The following is a 20,844-nucleotide window of genomic DNA, read 5'->3' on the forward strand; positions in this document are numbered from 1 at the left end:
GATTCATTGTTTGTGTATAACACCCAGTGCTCCATTCAATATGTGCCCTCCTTAATACCCGTCACCAGGCTAAACCATCCCCCCACCCCCCCTCCTCTCTAGAAGCCTCAGTTTGTTTCTTGGAGTCCACAGTCTTTCATGGTTCATTGCCCCCTTCGATTTCCCTCCCTTCATTTTTCCTTTCCTACTATCTTCTTCTTCTTCTTTTTTTTTTTTTTAACTTATTATGTATTAATTGTTTCAGAGGTACAGGTCTGTGATTCATCAGTCTTAAACAATTCACAATAGCTCACCATAAACATTAGCTTTTTCTAAATCAAATTAACTTCACTTGAGCACCTACCTCTCTCAAGGGGGAAGGGACCTTCAAGTACAGGTATGTTTGGGGATGCCTCCTCCCCCATCATTTAGGATCCTAAGAGAACCCTTGGGCATACACAATTGAGAGAACTTGGAAGAAGGGATCCAAGAATTCTTTAACTTATTTGCAGTCACCATGGAAACATTTGTGTCAGAGATTGGAAAAGTCCATGCAAAGGCAAGAAGCTTATAAAACATCCTACTCCACATTTGACTCTGGGGAGCTTTGCCTGGGATCCCAGTCTCAAACCAGAATTTCTGCCTCTAGCCCATAATCAATGGTCTGTGTCTGCAGAAAGCTCCTTGTGGGAGCAGGGTATATTAGTTTGCTAGGGCTGCCATGACAAAGTGCCATAGACTGGGTGGCTTAAACAAGGAATTTATTTTCTCAGTTTTGGAGGCAAATCTTTGACTTGATTCCATTCACATAACCTCAGAAAACATCTCTCTAAATGAGTTTGCAAGGCAACATTTCCCAGTTAGGCACACATCCTATCACCTTGATGATATCCATTAAACACATGAGATTTGATTTATTTTTTAAGAAATCCAAACCATCACTGAAGATTACTGAGAAAATAGCAGGTTCTTTTAATATCAAGTTAAAATGACTAGTTACAAAATGAAAAAAGGAATCCATGGAACATGAAGAAAAATAGAGGGCAGAGAAGAACCAAGGCAACTCTTGCTTGGAAACATGTAAAATTAGGAAAAATAAAAATATTGCATGAAGGAAACTAAGATTTGTGGTCCTCAGTATTGTGTGCCTAGCTACTCAGGAGAATCCTGTAATGGTCCCAACGCTGAGAGGCACCACCCTCCAGAGGAGCGTGCCCAGGGCCCCCTTCATGTCCTTGTTCCTCAAGCTGTAGATGAAGGGGTTCAGCATGGGAGTGACAATGGTGTACATCACCGAGGCCACCAGACTCATCCTAGTGGATGAAGTTGCTGCAGAACTGAGGTCGACCCCAAGCCCTGTGCCATAGAACAAGGAGACCACCAAGAGGTGAGACCCACACCTGGAAAAAGCTTTGTACTTGCCCCTGGCTGATGAAATTCTCAGGATGGAGGAGAAAATCTGAGAATAAGAAAAGACACCTGGGACAACAGTCACAAAATACATCACTAAGTTATTAATGAGGGTGTCAGAACAGGCAAGCTTCAGGACTTCAGGAAGATCACAAAAAAAGTGTGGGATTCCCATGTCTGTGCAGAAGGACAGCCTCAAGAGGGTCAAGGTTTCCAACAGGGAGCCCATGACACTGATGCACCAGGACCCCAGGGCCAGCAGCTCACAGAGCTGGGGGTTCATGATGACCGAGTAATGCAGGGGCTGACAGATGGCCACAAAGAGGTCATAGGCCATCATGGTCAGGAGTAAATTGTCCAGGCATCCAAACACAATGAAAAATAATATCTGACAGACATCCTTCATATGTTATGGCTTTGCTGTGAGTCTGGATGTTCTGGAGCATCTTGGGGATGGTGGTGGAGGTGAAACAGATATCAGCAAAGGACAGGTTGGAGAGGAAGAAGTACATGGGCGTGTGGAGGTGGGAGTCTGAGCAGATGGCCAGGATGATGAGCAGGTTCCCAGTGAATGTGACCAGATACATGGACAGAAACAACCCAAAGAAGAAAGCCTTCAGGTCCAGGTCCTCTGTGAATCCCCAGAGGAGAAAATTCCCAACTCCTGTTTGGTTTCCTCTTTCCATGTGGCTACTGGGTTTGCCCAGAAGGAGGGGAAAAGCAACACAAGATTAACTCCAAATAAGCATTCCCCAGAATGATAGAAATTTCCTTAATCCAAACCCAGGGGATTCATGAAGTCATTCATTTGACTAATGATTGGCTTTCTTTGCTGACAAATTGTGGTTACCATCACTACCTGGAAAAATTGTCTCTAAGGTCAGTGGTTTTCAAATCGTGGTCCCTGACTAACGTCATCAGCATCACCTGGGAACCTGTTGGAAATGCACATTTTCAGGCACATTTTCAGGCCCACCTGACCTAATGAATCAGATGCTTTAGGTGTGGAGCCTCCTGGGGACTCTGATGCACATCCAAGTTTGAGGAGCTCTGCTCTATGCTTGTCTGCATCTCTACATAGTCCCTATCCCTGATGTCTGCTGTTGCACTTTCTGCTCAGTGCTTGTGGGAATGGGGAATTCCCTAATGCCAGGCAGATCTTCTAATCTTTGAAAGGTTCTTTCATTGTACTGCCTTTCTGTAATTTCTATATCTTAGCTTGTCTGGACCTTGGGTGTTCCTTCTGCTAAAAAAATTACCAATATTATTATTTTTAATTATCATTTATATTTCATTTATATTATCTGTGTCCCTATATAAATTCAGCAAAAATGGAATTTATAAATATAGTGTCCTAGAGTTTCTTATTTACTTATTTATTTATAAATTTTTAAAATTATTTTGTAAATTCCAGTATAGTTAAAGTACAGGTTTAGATTAGTTTCAGGTGTACAACATAGTGATTCAACAATTCTATACATGTCTCAGTTCTCATTATGGTAAGTGTACTCCCTAATCTCCTTTACCTATTTCACACATCCCTCACCCACCAACCACCAGTTTGTCCTCTATAGTTAAGAGTCTTTTTTGTTTGTCTTTTTTTTTCTTTGTTTTTTAGTGTGTGTGTTTGTGTGTGTTTTTAGTTTTTAGTTAAAATCTAGTTGGTTCACACACAGTGTAATATTTGTTTCAGGTTGTAAAATTTAGTGATTCAACACTTCCATACAACACCTGGTGCTCATCACAAGTGCCCTCTTTCATCCCCATCACCTGTTTCACCCATACCCCCGCCCACCTCCCCTCTGCTATCCATCTGTTTGTTCTCTAGAGTTAAGAGTCTATTTCTTGGTTTCTCTCTCTCTTTTTTCTCTCCTATGATTGCTTATATTGTTTCTTAAGTTCATATCTGAGTGAAATCATACAACATTTGTCTTTCTTTGACTGACTGATTTCACCTAGCATAATACCCTCTAGATCCACCCACATTGTTGCAAATTGCAAGATTATATTCTTTGTTTTATGGCTGAGCAATATTCCATTGTATATGCATACCACATCTTCTTTATCCATTCATCTGTCGGTTATAGTGTCCTAGACTTTCTAAATATTGTGTCTTCACATAAGTTCATCTTTTATTTCTAGCCTTATCAAAGTATAGTTGATTACAAAAAATTGCACATATCTGATATATACATGTTGGTAAGTTTGTGCATATGACTTCACCTGTGGTATCATTGCTACAATCAAAGTAACAAACATATCTGCCACCTCCCAAAGTTTCTTTCTGAGTGGTTTTTTTTTTGTGTGTGTGTGGTAAGAATACTCACAATTTATCCTCCTAACATATTTTAAGGTGTACTATCCTGTATTATTAACTATACCTAGTATGTTATACACCCGATCTCTATAAATTATTCAACCCACACAACAGAAACTTTATACCCGTTGAGCAACAATTCCCTATTACCTCTCTTCTCAGCCACGGACAACCAACATCCTATTCTCTGCTTCTGTGACTTTGATGATTTTACATACTTTATGTAAGTGGAAGCATGCAGTATTTGTACTTCTGTGTCTGGCTTATTTCACTTAGCAAAACGGCCTCCAAGTTCATTCATGGTGTCCCAGATGGCAGGATTTCTATACAGTATTTTAATGTATTTTAGGTTTAATGTCATTAACAATGATATTCTCCCAAATTATATCTCTGATATTGCTATTATATTAGGAAGGATTTTGATTTTTTTGTATTTATAAACTATTTTTGGATTTTATTAATAATTTTAAGTTTTTCTATAATATTTACATACTTTCTCCAAATAATATCAATTTACAACACCTACTTATCTTTAGGTCTTTTTGCATTGATATGAAATTCAATACTGCTCAAGTTTATAGTAAGAGTTGTTCTTCATTTCTTTCAAAAGTATAATCCTGGAGTTTTGTAATTTTATAAGAGGTTCACCATAATTTGGGGTATATAAAAATATTTTTAATCAACTTAACTTACATTTTTTATTCCTAGATAGCTTAGAGGGTATTTTAAAGGCATAAGTGTTTCATGATTAACAATTAAGAAAAAGGGGCACTCGGGTGACTCAGTCATTAAGTGTCTGCCTTCGGCTCAGGTCATGATCCCAGGGTCCTGGGATCAAGCCCCACATCGGGCTCCCTGCTCAGGGGGAAGCCTGCTTCTCCCTCTCCCACTCCCCCTACTTGTGTTCCCTCTCTCACTGTGTCTCTTTCTGTCAAATAAATAAAATCTTTAAAAAAAAAGGCAAGAAAAAATAATGTTAAATCTGATCTCCGTATTCCCTAATAAATTTCTTTTAAAAAAGTTTTAATTTAAATTCCAGTTACTTAACATACAGTGTAATATTAGTTTTAGATGTACAATTTAGTGATTCTAATATTTGCTTTTTTTTTTTTTTTTAAGTAAGCTCTACACCCAACATGAGGCTTGCATGCCCCCAAGATCAAGAGTCGCATGCTCTAGTGACTAAGCGAGCCAGGTACCTACATTCCCTAATAAATTTCAATGTTTAATGTTAGGTGTGGAGCAAGAGACCATACAATCTATCAGAATAAAATAAACAAAAAACATAGATGATATAAATTTATATATGAAGATATATAATCTTTGAAAGTAGTTCTCTCTGAATAAAAAGTCTAGAAATAAGAGAAGAGAAGAGAAATAAGAGAAGAAAAGATCAATAACTGGGCCATAAGCTGAAAAAAATTCTTAATGATAAAATGTGCATGCAGAAAATTAGAATATAAAAAGTAAAAAAGAATGAAATCTTGACATTTGCAACAACATGGATGGAACTAGAGGGTATTATGCTAAGCAAAATAAGTCAGTCAGACAAAGACAAATATCATGATTTCACTCATATGTGGAATTTAAGAAACAAAACAGTGATGAATATGGGGGAAAGGAAGGAAAAATAAATAAGATGAAAATGGAGAGGAAGGCAAGCCATGAGAGACTCTTAACTATACAGAACAAATTGAGGGTTGCTGGAGGGAGGTGGGTGGGGTATGGGCTAGATGAGTGATGGGCATTAAGGAGGGCACTTGATGGAATGAGCACTGGGTGTTATATGTAAGTGATGAATCACTTAATTCTACTCCTGAAACCAAAACTACACTATATATTAACTATCTTGAATTTAAATAAAATCTTAGAAGAAAAAAAATTTATGACAATTTGAAAGATGAAAAAAGAAAGTCTACTATTTCGGCTGTTGTTTATCAACACCTTGGAAATTACAACTAAAGCAATTCAAGGAGAAAAAGACATAAGGGACTTTTAAGTATGGAAAACACAACTATTTTTCACTGTTTGAAGATAATGGATTGGCTGCAGGTAGTGAATTGGCAGCTGAAAACCTCTGAACTGCATATGATTTTAGTAATGCAGTTGATACAAAACACATATGTAAAACCCAGGAGCCATTTTAAAGTAACATTCAGTGGCATGAAAGTACATTTGGTGTGTTTAGCAATCATTGCTTCTATCTCATTCCAAAATGTTTTCATTACCATGGGAACTCTGAACTATTTTTGTAACTTTTCTGTAAATGTAACATTATTCAAAAATAAAAATTAGCAAAAAGAAAAAAAGTGGGCACAAGAGAAAAAAACCCCAGCAGTGTTCATATGTGCAGTTACATCACTTAGAAAATAGATCACAGGGCCACCTGGGTGGCTCAGTCAGTTAAACATCCGACTCTTGATCTCAGTTCAGGTCTCCATCTGGGGGGCGGGGTCATGAATTCAAGCCCTCTGTTGGTTCCCATGCTGGGCATGGAGCCTACTTAGAAAAAAAATAGATCACAATTGTTTCACATGTTAACACAAATATAAATCTGGAATAGGGACTGGAAACTTGCAAATACACAATAAATGAGAATGATGCATTTGTTAAATTAGCTAAAATGTCTTGAGGACCTCCATGTGTCAAGCACTTGTGCTGTGTTTTTTATGCCTTAGCTTATTATAACATCATTACTATATATATTTTTAAAGATTTCTATTTATTTATTTGACAGAGAGAGGCATAGCAAGAGAGCGAACACAAGCAGGGGGAGTGGGAGAGGGAGAAACAGGCCCCCTGCCGAGCAGGGAGCCAGATGTGGGGCTTGATCCCAGAACCCTGGGATCATGACCTGAGCTGAAGTCAGATGCTTAATGACTGAGCCACCCAGGCGCCCCTCATTACTATATTTTTATATAGTATTTTTTATATTTTTATTTCACAAACGAATATGTGGTTGCAATAACGCAGTGATAATAATGAACAGGTGTAGGTGCTCACTAGGCGATAGAGACAATAAAAAACCCTCCCTAGCATCATCTCCCTTAATTTAATCCTCATGTTTAGTTTCTGAAGTGGGTACTACTATTCTCCTAGTTTTACAAATGTGGAAGCTGAGGCACAGAACATTAAGTAACATAATAGATCAGAAGCTGTATGAATGGGAGGGGGAAGGAAAGATGGCGGAGGAGTAGGGGACCCTATTTCAACTGGTCCCCGTAATTGAGCTGGATATCTACCAGACCACTCTGATCAGATCCTACACTCCGGTGAGCGACAGCCTCACTCACTGGGGACTGGGCACAGACTCGCAGACCCCAGGCAGCAGGGTAAGGACTTTAGGGCAGCCCCCAGGGTGGAAACCCAGAGCGGCAGGGTCGCACGTGCAAACTGGGAGCGGCTGGCAGTTTTAGAAGCACAAAGGGCAGAGACGTGCCCCGACCTGGAGGCAGGACTGGGAGCGCTGCGGAGAGGCGCACAACCCAGGACGCTGCAGTTTATAGCAGCACGGACAGAAACGGAGACGGTGTGGCCTGGAGAGCTCACTGAAGAACAGACTGAGGTCTCTCTGCTCTGAGGCAGAGGGTTGGAAACGGTCTCTTCTGCTCTGACTCGCGGAAGAGACGTGGAAAGCGGCCAGGGAAAGGCGCCAGAGAACAAAAGCCCCAAAGACTGATTCCCACCGAGCCCATCCCCCACCACAGGGGCGCAGGGCAACTCCGCCCAAACAGGGTTTCCTGAGTAACAGCGTGGCAGGCCCCTCCCCCAGAAGACAGGCTGGGAAAACAAGAGACCAGCAACCCTAAGGTCTCAAGAAAACAGGTGTATCTTGCTTGGGTTCCGGTCAATAATTTGGACTCTATACATTCCCTCAACCACCCCTCAACAGAATGACTAGGAGGAGGAACTCCCAAAATAGAAAAGACTCAGAGATTATGACTTATGCTGCAGATTTACAAATGGATGCAGATATAACCAAGGTGTCTGAGATGGAATTCAGGCTAGCAGTTGTGAAGACAATGACTAGAATGGAGAAATCAATTAATGGCAACATAGAGTCTCTAAGGGCAGAAATGAAAGCTGAATTGGCAGAACTTAAAAATGCTATCAGTGAGATCCAATCCAATCTAGATAATCTAACAGCTAGGGTAAGTGAGGCAGAAGAACGAATAAGCGACCTGGAAGACAATATAATAGATAAAATGGGAGAAGAGGAGGCCAGGGAAAAACAACTCAAAATCCATGAAAATAGAATCAGAGAAATAAGTGACACCATGAAGCGTTCCAATGTCAGAATCATTGGAATCCCGGAGGGAGTAGAGAGAGAGGACTAGAAGATGTATTTGAGCAAATCTTGGCTGAGAACTTCCCTAATCTGGGGAATGAAACAAACATTTGTGTCCTAGAGGCAGAGAGGACCCCTCCCAAGATCAAGGAAAACAGGCCAACACCCTGGCATGTAATAGTAAAACTCACAAATCTTAGAAGCAAGGAAGCCATCTTAAGGGCAGTTAGGGGGAAAAGATTCCTTATGTACAGAGGGAGGAATGTCAGAATAACGTCAGACCTATCCACAGAGACCTGGCAAGCCAGAAAAGCCTGGCAAGACATATTCAGGGTACTAAACGAGAAGAACATGCAGCCAAGAATACTTTATCTGGCAAGGCTTTCAATTAGAATGGATGGAGAGATGCAGAGCTTCCAAGACCAGCAGAAACTGAAAGAATATGTGACCACTAAGCCGGCCCTGCAAGAAATATTAAGAGGGGTTCTATAAAAGGAGAAAGCCCCCAAGAGTGATCTACAACAGAAATTTACAGGGACAATCTATAAAAACAACGTCTTCATAGGCAACATGATGACAATTAATTCATATCTTTCAATAATCACTCTCAACACGAACGGCCTAAATGCTCCCATAAAATGGCAGAGGTTTACAGGTTGGATAAAAAGACAGGACCCATCCATGCTGCCTACAAGAGACTCATTTTGAAGTTAAAGACACATCCAGACTGAAAGTGAAGGGATGGAGATCCATCTTCCATGACAGCAGACCTCAAAAGAAAGCTGGGGTAGCAATTCTTATATCAGACAAATTAGATTTTAAACTAAAGTCTGTAATAAGAGACACAGAAGGACACTATATCATTCTTAAAGATTCTTAAAGATCTTCCAACAAGAAGATCTAACAATTGTAAATATCTATGCCCATAACATGGGCACAGCCATCTACATAAGCCAATTGTTAACCAAAATAAAGAGTCATATTTAACAATACGTTAATTGTAGGAGACCTCAATACTCCACTCTCAGCAATGGACAGATCATCCAAGCAGAAAATCAACAAGGAAACAAGAGCTTTCAATGACACACTGGACCAGATGGACCTCATAGATACATACAGAACATTCCACCCTAAAACTACAGAATACTCATTCTTCTCGAGTGCGCATGGAACTTTCTCGAGAATAGACCACATACTGGGTCACAAATCAGGTCTCAACAGATACCAAAAGATTGAGATTATTCCCTGCATATTCTCAGACCACAATGCTTTAAAACTGGAACTCAATCACAAGAAAAAATTTGGCAGAAATTCAAACACTTGGAAGCTAAAGACCACTCTGCTCAAGAATGTTTGGGTCAACCAGGAAATCAAAGAAGAACTTAAACAATTCATGGAAATCAATGAGAATGAAAACACATCGGTCCAAAACCTATGGGATACTGCAAAGGTGGTCCTAAGGGGGAAATACATAGCCATCCAAGCCTCACTCAAAAAAAAAAAAAAAAAAAAAAAAAGAAAAATCCCGAATTCACCAACTAACTCTACACCTTAAAGAACTAGAGAAAAAGCAACAAACGATGCCTAAGCCACACGTTAGAAGAGAAATAATTAAGATTAGAGCAGAGATCAATGATTTAGAAACCAGAAACACAGTAGATCAGATCAATGAAACTAGAAGTTGGTGCTTTGAAAGAATTAATAAGATCGATAAACCACTGGCCAGACTTATCTAAAAGAAAAGAGAAAGAACCCAAATTAATAAAATTATGACTGAAAGGGGAGAGATTACGACTAACACCAAGGAAATAGAAACAAGTATTAGAAATTATTATCAACAACTACATGCCAATAAACTGAGCAATCTGGAAGAAATGGATGCCTTCCTGGAAACCTATAAGCTGCCAAGACAGAAACAGGAAGAAATCAACAACCTGAATAGGCCAATAACCAGTAATGAGACTGAAGCAGTGATCAAAAACCTCCCAAAAAACAAGAGTCCAGGGCCTGATGGATTCCCTGGGGAATTCTACCAAACATTCAAAGAAGAAATAATACCTATTCTACTGAAGCTCTTTCAAAAAATAGAAACATAAGGAAAACTTATAAACTCCTTCTAAGAGGCCAGCATTACCTTAATCCCCAAAGCAGGCAAAGACCCTATCAAAAAGGAGAATTTCAGACTGATATCTCTGATGAATATGGATTCCAAAATCCTCAACAAAATCCTAGCCAATAGGATCCCACAATACATTAAAAGGATCATCTACCATGACCAAGTGGGATTTATCCCTGGAATGCAAGGGTGGTTCAACATTTGCATATCAATCAATGTGATAGAACACATTAATAAGAGGAGGGAGAAGAACCATATGGTCCTCTCAATTGATGCAGAAAAAGCATTTGACAAAATACAGCATCCTTTCCTGATTAAAACTCTTCAGAGTATAGGGATAGAGGGAACATTCCTCAAGTTCATAAATCCATCTATGAAAAACCCACAGCGAATATCATCCTCAATGGGGAAAAACTGAGAGCCTTTCCTTTAAGGTCAGGAATACCTCAAGGATGCCCATTCCCGCCAGTATTGTTCAACATAGTACTAGAAGTCCTAGCAACAGCAATCAGACAACAAAAAGAAATAAAAGGTATTCAGATTGGCAAAGAAGTCAAACTCTCTCTTTTTGCAGACGACATGATAGTTTATGTGGAAAACCCAAAGGACTCCACCCCCCAATTATTAGGACTCATATAGCAAATCAATAATGTGGCAGGACACAAAATCAATGCACAGAAATCAGTTGCTCTCTTATACACTAACAATGCAACTGTAGAAAGAGAAATTAGAGAAACGATTCCATTTGCAATAGCACCAAAAACCATAAGATACCCTGGATTAAATCTAACCAAAGAGGTAAAGGATCTATACTCTAGGAACTACAGAACACTCATGAAAGACATTGAAGAAGACACAAAAAGATGGAAAAATATTCCATGCTTATGGATCGGAAGAATAAATGTTGTGAAAATGTCTATGCTTCCCAGAGCAATCTATACCTTCAATGCCATCCCAATCAAAATTCCAATGACATTTTTCAAAGTGCTGGAACAAACAATCCTAAAATTTGTATGGAATCCAAAAAGACCCCGAATTGCCAAGGAAATGTTGAAAAAGAAAAACAAAGCTGGGGGCATCGCATTTCCTGATTTCAAGCTATACTACAAAGCTGTGATCACCAAGACAGCATGGTACTGGCACAAAAACAGACATATAGAGCAATGGAACAGAATAGAGAACCCAGATATGGACCCTCAATTCTATGGTCAAATAATCTTTGACAAAGCAGGAAAAAACAGGCAATGAAAAAAGACAGTCTCTTCAATAAATGGTGTTGGGAAAATTGGACAGCCACATGCAGAAGAATGAAACTCGACCATTCTCTAACACCATTCACAAAGATAAACTCAAAGTGGATGAAAGACCTCAATGTGAGACAGGATTCCATCCAAATCCTAGAGGAGAACATAGGCAGTAACCTCTTTGACATCGGCCACAGCAACTTCTTTCAAGATACATCTCCAAAAGCTAGTGAAACAAAAGCAAAAATGAACTTTTGGGACTTCGTCAAGATAAAGAGATTCTTCACAGCAAAGGAAAAAGTCAACCAAACAAAGAGGCAACCCACAGGGTGGGAGAAGATATTTGCAAATGACACTACAGATAAAGGGCTGGTATCCAAGATGTATAAAGAACTTCTCAAACCCAACACCCAAAAAACAAATAATCAAGTCAAAAAGTGGGCAGAAGATATGAAAAGACACTTCTCCAAAGAAGACATACAAATGGCTAACAGACACATGAAAAAATGTTCATCATCATTAGCCATCAGGGAAATCCAAATCAAAACCACATTGAGATACCACCTTACACCAGTTAGAATGGCAAAAATGGGCAGGGAGAGAAACAACAAATGTTGGAGAGGTTGTGGAGAAAGGGGAACCCTCTTACACTGTTGGTGGGAATGCAAGTTGGTACAGCCACTTTGGAAAACAGTGTGAGGGCTCCTCAAAAATTTAAAAATAGAGGTACCCTATGACCCAGCAATTGTACTTCTGGGTATTTACCCCAAAGACACAGATGTAGTGAAAAGAAGGGCCATATGCACCCCAATGTTCATAGCAGTGATGTCCGCAGTGGCCAAACTGTGGAAAGAGCTGAGATGCCCTCGACAGATGAATCGATAAAGAAGATTGGTCCATATATACAATGGCATATTATTACTCAGCCATCAGAAAGGATGAAAACCAAACTTTTACATCAACATGGATGGGACTGGAGGAGATTATGCTTAGTGAAATAAGTCAAGCAGAGAAAGTCAATTATCATATGCTTTCACTTATTTGTGGAACATAGGGAATAGCATGGAGGACATTAGGGGAAGGAAGGGAAAAATGAAGGGGGGTGGAAATCGGAGGGAGAGATGAACCATGAGAGACTATGGACTCTGAGAAACAAACAGGGTTTTAGAGGGGAGGTGGGTGGGGAGATGGATTAGCCCGGTGTTGGGTTTTAAGGAGGGCACGTACTGCATGGAGCACTGGGTGTTATACGAAAGCAATGGATCGTGGATCACCACATTAAAAACTAATGATGTATTGTATGGAGGGCGCCTGGGTGGCTCAGTTGGTTAAGCGACTGCCTTTGGCTCAGGTCATGATCCTGGAGTCCCGGGATCGAGTCCCGCATCGGGCTCCCTGCTCGGCAGGGAGTCTGCTTCTCCCCCTGACCCTCCCTCCTCTCACGTGCTCTCTCTCATTCTCTCTCTCTCAAATAAATAAATAAAATCTTAAAAAACAACAACAACAAAAAAACCCCATAACATAATAAAATTAAAAAAAAAAGGTAAAAGCTGGGATCTCATACTTTCCTTTATTGTAAAATTATATAAATGACCATAGTTATCAAACTAGTTTTTTTCTATATGAATAACATGACTATTCTTTTAACGTAAGAGAAAATTACTTGGGATGATATATGTTTTTTGTGTAGAAAGTGTTCTTTTTAAAGATTTTTTTATTCATTTATTTGACAGAGGGAGAGAGAGAGAGAGAGAGAGAGCATAAGCAGGGAGTGCAGCACACAGAGGAAGAGAGAGAAGCAGACTCTCCACTGAGCAGGGAGCCCAATGTAGGGCTCAATCCCCAGACCCTGGGGTCATGATCTGAGCTAAAGGCAGATACTTAACTGACTGAGGCACCCAGGTGCCCCAAGTAGAAAGTATTCTTAAGAAATCCATGGTACCCTGTGCAATAAATGAGAATTTCCAAATATTTTTGATCAAGGTTGGAAAAAACTTTGAAAAGTATATTATGGACAAAGGTGAAAACTATTTGTGTATCAGATAGAGTAGAAGGTTAATAAAATGAGTTATTTAAATGTATGGAGAAGTTGAATTCAAACAAATGGAAATTCCAGGAAATAAATAGAAGGAGCCGATTCTACCTCCACAGTCTGATCAAAGAATGGCAGTTCCTGGCTCTGACGCTGTGAGCCCTGCAATCATGGGCACTTCTTCAGCCCCAGGATGATTGGCCCTCACATCACTGGAACCCCAATGATTCCTTTCAGAGCCCTCTTTATATCTTTGTTCCTCAGGGTATAGATGAAGGGGTTCAGCATAGGTGTGACCACGGTGTACATCACAGAGACCACTGCACTTGAGTGGGAGATCTGGGGAGCAGCAGAGCTAAGGTACACACCGAGCAATGTACAATAAAACAAGGAGACAACCGAGAGGTGAGATGCACAGGTGGAAAATGCTTTATACTTGCCCTGAGCTGATGATATTCTACATATGGCAGAAACAATCTTAGAATAAGAATAAAGGACCCCAGCAAAAGGACCACCACACAACAGGACAGCTGCAAAATACATCACTAAGTTATTAAGAAAGGTATCAGAACAAGCAAGTTGGATCATCTGATTGAGTTCACAAAAAAAGTGGGAGATTTGGAAGTGTGTACAGAAGGAAAACCGCAACATCATTAAACTATGTAACAAGGAATTCAGGATAGATATGATCCAGGACACCAGAACCAGCAGTCCACAGAGCCGGGGGTTCATGATGACCGTGTAGTGCAGGGGGTGACAGATGGCCACAAACCGGTCATAGGCCATCACACTCAGGAGGAAGATTTCTGACACAGCAAAGAGTATGAGAAAATAAATCTGTGTGATGCAGCCTTCATAGGTTATGACTTTGCTCTGAGTCTGGATGTTCCATAGCATCTTGGGGATGATGGTGGAGGTGAAACAGATGTCTACAAAGGACAGGTTGGTGAGGAAGAAGTACATGGGCGTGTGGAGGTGGGAGTCTGAACTGACGGCCAGGATGATGAGCAGGTTTCCAAACACAGTGATCAGGTACATGGAGAGGAAAAGCCCAAATATGAAGGGCTGCTGTTGTGGGTCTTCTGATAGTCCTAGAAGGTGAAACTTTGAAATTTGTGTTTCATTTCCTGGTTCCATGTGGTGGAGGTGACTTCAAGGACAGAAGCAAATAGCATGACTAATTTTCACATGATCTTATATTACTCTCAGTTTTTAAATGCTACTTTTAAAATTTTATATTCTAGAAATTCACTTTAATATGTTGTGCTTACATATGGTCCACTTTAGGGGAACTTCTATACCCCCATAGTTTTGGAATTTTTGTTCCAATCACTTTTTTACCAAAGGTCATGTATTCTATAATTTTACTTTAAAAATTATTCTAAGTTTCTGAAAAATAAATTGAATGCTGTCTACATTTTAGGCATTGTGTAGGCAAGGAGTATGGGGTGGTAAAGAACAAAAGTCCCTATCATTCAATGATGGAGAAAGAATACATTAACAAATAAGAAATTTAAATAGTATTTCAGGTGGTGGCAGGTGGTATGAAGAAAAGGAAAGCAGGGATAAAGCAGAGAGTGAATAGGGCATGCTATTTTCATGGGTATGTAGGCCATTCTGCAAACAAGGTGACACTGGAACACAGACCTCAAGTAAGACAGAGGGGTATGATGAAGGAATATGGGCAAAGTGTGTGCCCAGCTGAGGGAACAGCCAATGCAAAAGCCTCGAGGGAGGTACTTGTTTCCAAGGTTCAAGTCAAAGAAGCAAAGCCAGTGCTGCAAGGGGAATGAACAGGAGGGAGATTGAGGAGAGACACTGTCAGACATGCTGAGGAGGGAAGTGGCCTCTCTGCTACCTCTGAACCCTCAAGGCACAGGGACTTCCTTGTCCACGCTGCCTCTCCCACTGTATTCATCGTGTTGCAAAGGCATCCCATGAATTAAACAAGATCCCCTTCTTAGTGGCCTCTCTTGATCGAGTTCTGACCCCTGTATTGTGTCATGTTGGGAGTTATGAGTCCTGGCACCCTGTTGTGGGGGCTGCTCACACTCTATTAGTCACACACACACAGGACACCGTGGCCTCCTGGGTTGTGTTATTCCCCTGTCTTTCTCAGCCCCACCATCCTGGTTATGTTAGGAATGGATCCAACCCAAGTATGCCAGGTAAGTGATCTTTCTCCTGTAAAGTGCACAAATGCCAATTCTTTTTTTTTTTAATTCTTATGTTAATCCCCATACATTACATCATTAGTTTTAGATGTAGTGTTCCATGATTCATTGTTTGTGCATAACACCCAGTGCTCCATGCAGAATGTGCCCTCCTCAATACCCATCACCAGGCTAACACATCCTCCCACCCCCCTCCCCTCTAGAACCCTCACTTTGTTTCTCAGAGTCCATCGTCTCTCATGGTTCGTCTACCCCTCCGATTTCCCCTGCTTCATTCTTCCCCTCCTGCTACCTTCTTCTTCTTCTTCTTTTTTTCCTTAACATATATTGCATTATTTGTTTCAGAGGTACAGATCTGAGATTTAACAGTCTTGCACAATTCATAGCGCTTACCAGAGCACATACCCTCCCCAGTGTCCATCACCCAGTCACCCCATCCCTCCCACCCCACCCCCCACTCCAGCAACCCTCAGTTTGTTTCCTGTGATTAAGAATTCCTCATATCAGTGAGATCATATGATACATGTCTTTCTCTGTTTGACTTACAGAAATGCCAATTCTTAAGCCTCCCATGGACAAATAATATATGTAAACATATATATATTTATGTGTATATGTATATATATGCATATATATAATTGATTAATTTATTCAGTGCTAATGTCAATTTCACAGAGAGTCTGCTACTCACACTTTTGAGGGTCTTTCATATTCTTTACCATTAAATTGCCATTACTGCAATGCTAGAAAAATTATGTTGAGACTGTTAAACTCAATGTGTGGTTCTAATTAGGTGTAATACATATATTTATATTGTACACCCCCCCAAATTAGCAAAGGGTTAAACCAATACCTCACAAAAGGAAGTATATACAAAACAACAAAAGTTGGGCATTTTTAAAAAAAATTTTTTTATTCTTATGTTAATCCCCTTACATTACAACTAGTTGGGCATTTTTTATATCAAGCATAGAAGACTTATTTTTCCTGTACCTCCTGCATCATTATTTGGCCGATTCTTTATATGTGGTCTGATAGGAAATGAGGTTAGCCCCTTTCTCCCTTCTGTAATGTGGAATCTTTTTATTGATATTCTTGGGCTTTGGGTATTGTTCTCTCCTTTGACAAACCCAAGGGGAACACTCTAATCCTCAAACTGGATTTCATCCAATGTGCAAAGGGGTCCACAGACCATGCTCTGTAATCCTGTCCACACCATGACAATTCAATCATTTTGTACTCAATAATTTGCTTCATATCATTCTGTCTGCAGACTTCATATCATACACACATTTATTTCATTGTGCTCTGTCCTTACTGTTATGATACATGATTCAAAAGTCCACAGACTTCACCTTCCTGGTTTACTTTTGTTTTTTTTTCACCAAGTTATGTGAATATAAATGCTTAATATAAAAAGACCTAAGAATATGAAAAGTTAGAGAATGAAAAATATGAAGGGATCACAAAACCAGGTTAAAATGTAAAATGAGTAGTTTCAAAACAACTGTCCTAGGTGAATTTGTATGAAAAACCATAGCAAATTGAAATGGGATATAAAATAGCAATCATCAATGATATCAACATGGATTAATAACTAAACTGGAAAAAGCCTAGATATGAAAGGATATAACATGTAATGTTATATTACATGTAATAACATGTGATGTTACTAGAATGTTCTGGCCCATGACAGATCCTCAGTTTTTATTTGTTATATGTGTCAGGAATTAGGTCTCAGTGTCTAAGGACATTTACTACATGGCAAGGTTGCATTTCAGTTTCGTTGGAAAAGGTTGAATTGCTAAATAAATGATGACATAAAGGGATACCTATTTGGAAGAATATGAAATTGGTCCCCTCTCTCAGATCTTACTAAAACTCAGAGGATTATGACCTTGATATTGATGTAACCATAGCATATATTAGAACATCAAGAAAACTACACACAAAAATTTCAGTTGGACACCACCACTTAAATATAACAAGAAACTCAGAAGTAAGCAGGTCGATGTATTTAAATAAAATGTCAAATTTTTATGGTAAAAATATGTTCTAAAAGTCAATTGAGAAATAAGGATCTGAAGAAATCATTTGAAATGCTGATAGTGTTTTAAAAATAAAAGAGAACTCAAGAAAGAGAATAACATATGAGTACATAATAATAAAACCCAGTAAGAATGATCATCAAATATATGAAGTTCACTGAAACTGAGGGATAGTTTAAGAACATTAAGAAACATCTCTATCACCAGCAGCCTGGGGAACAAAAACTTATAGAGTTGTTACATTCTTTGTGGTTGGAACCTTTAAACTGGTGTCCAAGGGGTTACTGTGAATTTGCTGGCAGAAATGTAAGTTGTTACAAGATTGAAGGCAGAACTTGAATGCAGCTATGATTCAAATACTGATATTCTTTACTTCATGGTTTCTCTATCTTTGCACCATGGACATTCTGGCCAGAACCTGCCCTGGGGTGTCCTGTGTATTGTAGGGTGTTTAGACATTACCTCCATGCACCCCTCTCCACTGTGACAGGCAAAGCTGGCTCCAGACAGTGATCAATGACCCTCAGGAGACAAAATCACACCGGATTAGAACCACACTTTGAGTTTAACAATCTCAACATACTTTTTCTAGCATTGCAATAATAGCAATTTAATGATAAAGAATATGAAAGACCTTCAAAAATGTGAGTAGCAGTCACTCTGTGAAATGAACATTAGCTCTGAATCAGTCAATCAGTCAATCAATCAACCAATCAATCAAACAAGCAAACACAGGGATCTTATGCTCTGGGCTAAGTTGAATTGGCTCTCAGGTGATGATTGGTCAATGTTCTTGGCTTCCATTCTGACCCTGTCATCCACAGTCCACTGGGGTGTTGGACTCACCTTGCTGGGGTGTCTGACAGGAAGGTGTCCTGAGGAAGTCTGAATTCCTCCCTGGACAGCAGATGATAGGGCCTAAAGCTCTGTCCTCATCCGAGGCAGGAGGGAGTGAAGCATCGGACTCCAGCCAGAATAAGGACTTGGAACAAACAGACAAGAAGCATGGTCCTTCCCATCCAAGGTTGCAGAGGCTGAAAGACTGGAGATGAGGAGGTATTTACAGCTCCCTATATCTGCTCATTAGGCTCATCTCCCTTTTGTGAGTCCAGTCTCTATGCACATGATTCCCAAGTGGAAAAGTTCTCTGGATAGAAAGGATGTTTTCTTAATGAATCTCAGTTCCCAAAAGACAGGGTTAGAGGTCAAGTGAATCCAGTTTTTGGTAATTTTTAAAATTCCCTTTATTCCCTTTCCCTGAACTTGCCCCCTTCCTGATGTGTGAATCTCCTAGCATCTTATCTCAGCTCCAAGTTACAGTTTTCTCCAAGTCTAAGACCTAGAAACCTGCCTGGATTAGGTCTCTTTATCTTCAAAGAATTTACACGTGGTGGGGACCCAGTCCTGTTGTCTCAAGACAGGGTCTATCCTTCTTTTCAAAAAGGCAGAGAAGAGGCTTCTTCTTATAATAAACCTTGTCCTTCACACACACTGGCTTCAAGACATGTTTGTTGTTACAATTAGGAATTTCTTTATATAAGTTAAGAGCTATCACATAGCCCTTTGTCATAAAATGGTTGATAATTATAACAGATGTGTTTAGATATTTTTGTGTACTATAACATGAGCTTGCATCTCATAGGGACTGTTTGATTTAATTTTATAAACATCTTATCCCTGAGGAAGTACATTTATGAACTCCAATCTACATTGTAGACATGGTGCTTGATGCTGTCTAGTGATCTGTCCACATTGAATATCCAGGTATGTGGTGGGCCTTGAATGCCATACGAAAACAATGAATCATGGAACACTACATCAAAAAATGATGTAAGGAGAAGGAAAGATGGCAGAGGAGTAGGGGACCCTGTTTCAACTGGTCCCCGGAATTGAGCTGGATATCTACCAGACCACTCTGAGCACCCACGAAACCAACCTGAGATGTAAGAAGATCTGGATCCCTACAAGCAGAATATCACAGGCGGTTGGTTTGAGGTACAAAGCGGGGAGTGGTGATTGCGCAGGCAGATATTGGAGGATAAACGGCAGCAGGAGGGAGCCTGGCCGTGGGGATCCTATACTGCCGGTGAGCGACAGCCTCTCGCGCTGGGGACAGGGTGCAGACTCACAGACCGGTAGCGGCGGGGAGAGGACTTTAGGGCAGCCCCCAGAACGGAAACCCAGAGTGGCGGAGTCGTGGGTGCAAACTGGGAGCGCTGGCAGTTTTAGAAGCACAAAGGGCAGAGACGTGCCCCGACCTGGAGGCAGGACAGGGGGCACTGCGGAGGGGCGCACAACCCAGGCCACTGCAGTTTATAGCAGCATGGACAGAAACGGAGACGGTGTGGCCTGGAGAGCTCACTGAAGAACAGACTGTGGTCTCCCTGCTCTGAGGCAGAGGGTTGGAACCGGTCTCTTCTGCTCTGACTCGCGGAAGAGACGCAGAAAGCCACCAGGGAAAGGCACCAGAGAACAAAAGCTCCAAAAACTGATTCCCACTGAGCCCATCCCCCGCCACAGAGCAGGGGGGCAGCCCATCCCCCGCCACAGGGGCAACTCAACCCAAACAGGGTTTCCTGAGTAACAGTGTGGCAGGCCCCTCCCCCAGAAGACAGGCTGGGAAAACAAGAGGCCAGCAACCCTAAGGTCTCAAGAAAACAGGTGCATCTTGCTTGGGTTCTGGTCAATAATTTGGACTCTATAGATTCCCTCAACCACTCCTCAACAGAATGACTAGGAGGAGGAACTCCCAAAATAGAAAAGACTCAGAGATTATGACTTATGCTGCAGATTTATAAATGGATGCAGATATGACCAAGATGTCGGAGATGGAATTCAGGCTAGCAATTGTGAAGACAATGGCTAGAATGGAGAAATCAATTAATGGCAACATAGAGTCTCTAAGGGCAGAAATGAAAGCTGAATTAGCAGAACTTAAAAATGCTATCAGTGAGATCCAATCCAATCTAGACAATCTAACAGCTAGGGTAAGTGAGGCAGAAGAACGAATAAGCGACCTGGAAGACAATTAGATAAAAAGGGAAAAGAGGAGGCCAGGGAAAAACAACTCAGAATCCATGAAAATAGAATCAGAGAAATAAGTGACACCATGAAGCATTCCAATGTCAGAATAATTGGAATCCCAGAGGGAGTGAAGAGAGAGAGAGGACTAGAAGATGTATTTGAGCAAATCATAGCTGATTACTTCCCTAATCAGGGGAATGAAACAAACATTC

General features: G+C 40.5%; 1 protein-coding gene and 1 pseudogene across 1 annotated transcript; both read right to left on the minus strand.

The window, feature by feature from the left end:
* Window positions 1-1,097: 1,097 nt before the first annotated feature.
* On the minus strand, window positions 1,098-2,075 carry LOC123834007 (olfactory receptor 7C2-like; annotated as a pseudogene).
* An 11,515-nt stretch (window positions 2,076-13,590) lies between these two features.
* On the minus strand, window positions 13,591-14,523 carry LOC123842292 (olfactory receptor-like protein OLF4). The gene has a single exon (XM_045871656.1). It carries the CDS (start codon window positions 14,521-14,523, stop codon window positions 13,591-13,593), a length of 933 nt encoding a protein of 310 aa, XP_045727612.1.
* Window positions 14,524-20,844: the final 6,321 nt, after the last annotated feature.

Source organism: Mirounga angustirostris, unplaced genomic scaffold, assembly GCF_029215605.1.
Source record: "Mirounga angustirostris isolate CCGP_5_RB_7025 unplaced genomic scaffold, mMirAng1.0.hap1 SCAF_1, whole genome shotgun sequence".
Classification (NCBI taxonomy): domain Eukaryota; kingdom Metazoa; phylum Chordata; class Mammalia; order Carnivora; family Phocidae; genus Mirounga; species Mirounga angustirostris.

Coding starts and splice junctions, on each gene's coding strand:
- LOC123842292 (XM_045871656.1), bottom strand. CDS start 14,523: ATGGAACCAGGAAATGAAACACAAATTTCAAAGTTTCACCTTCTAGGA.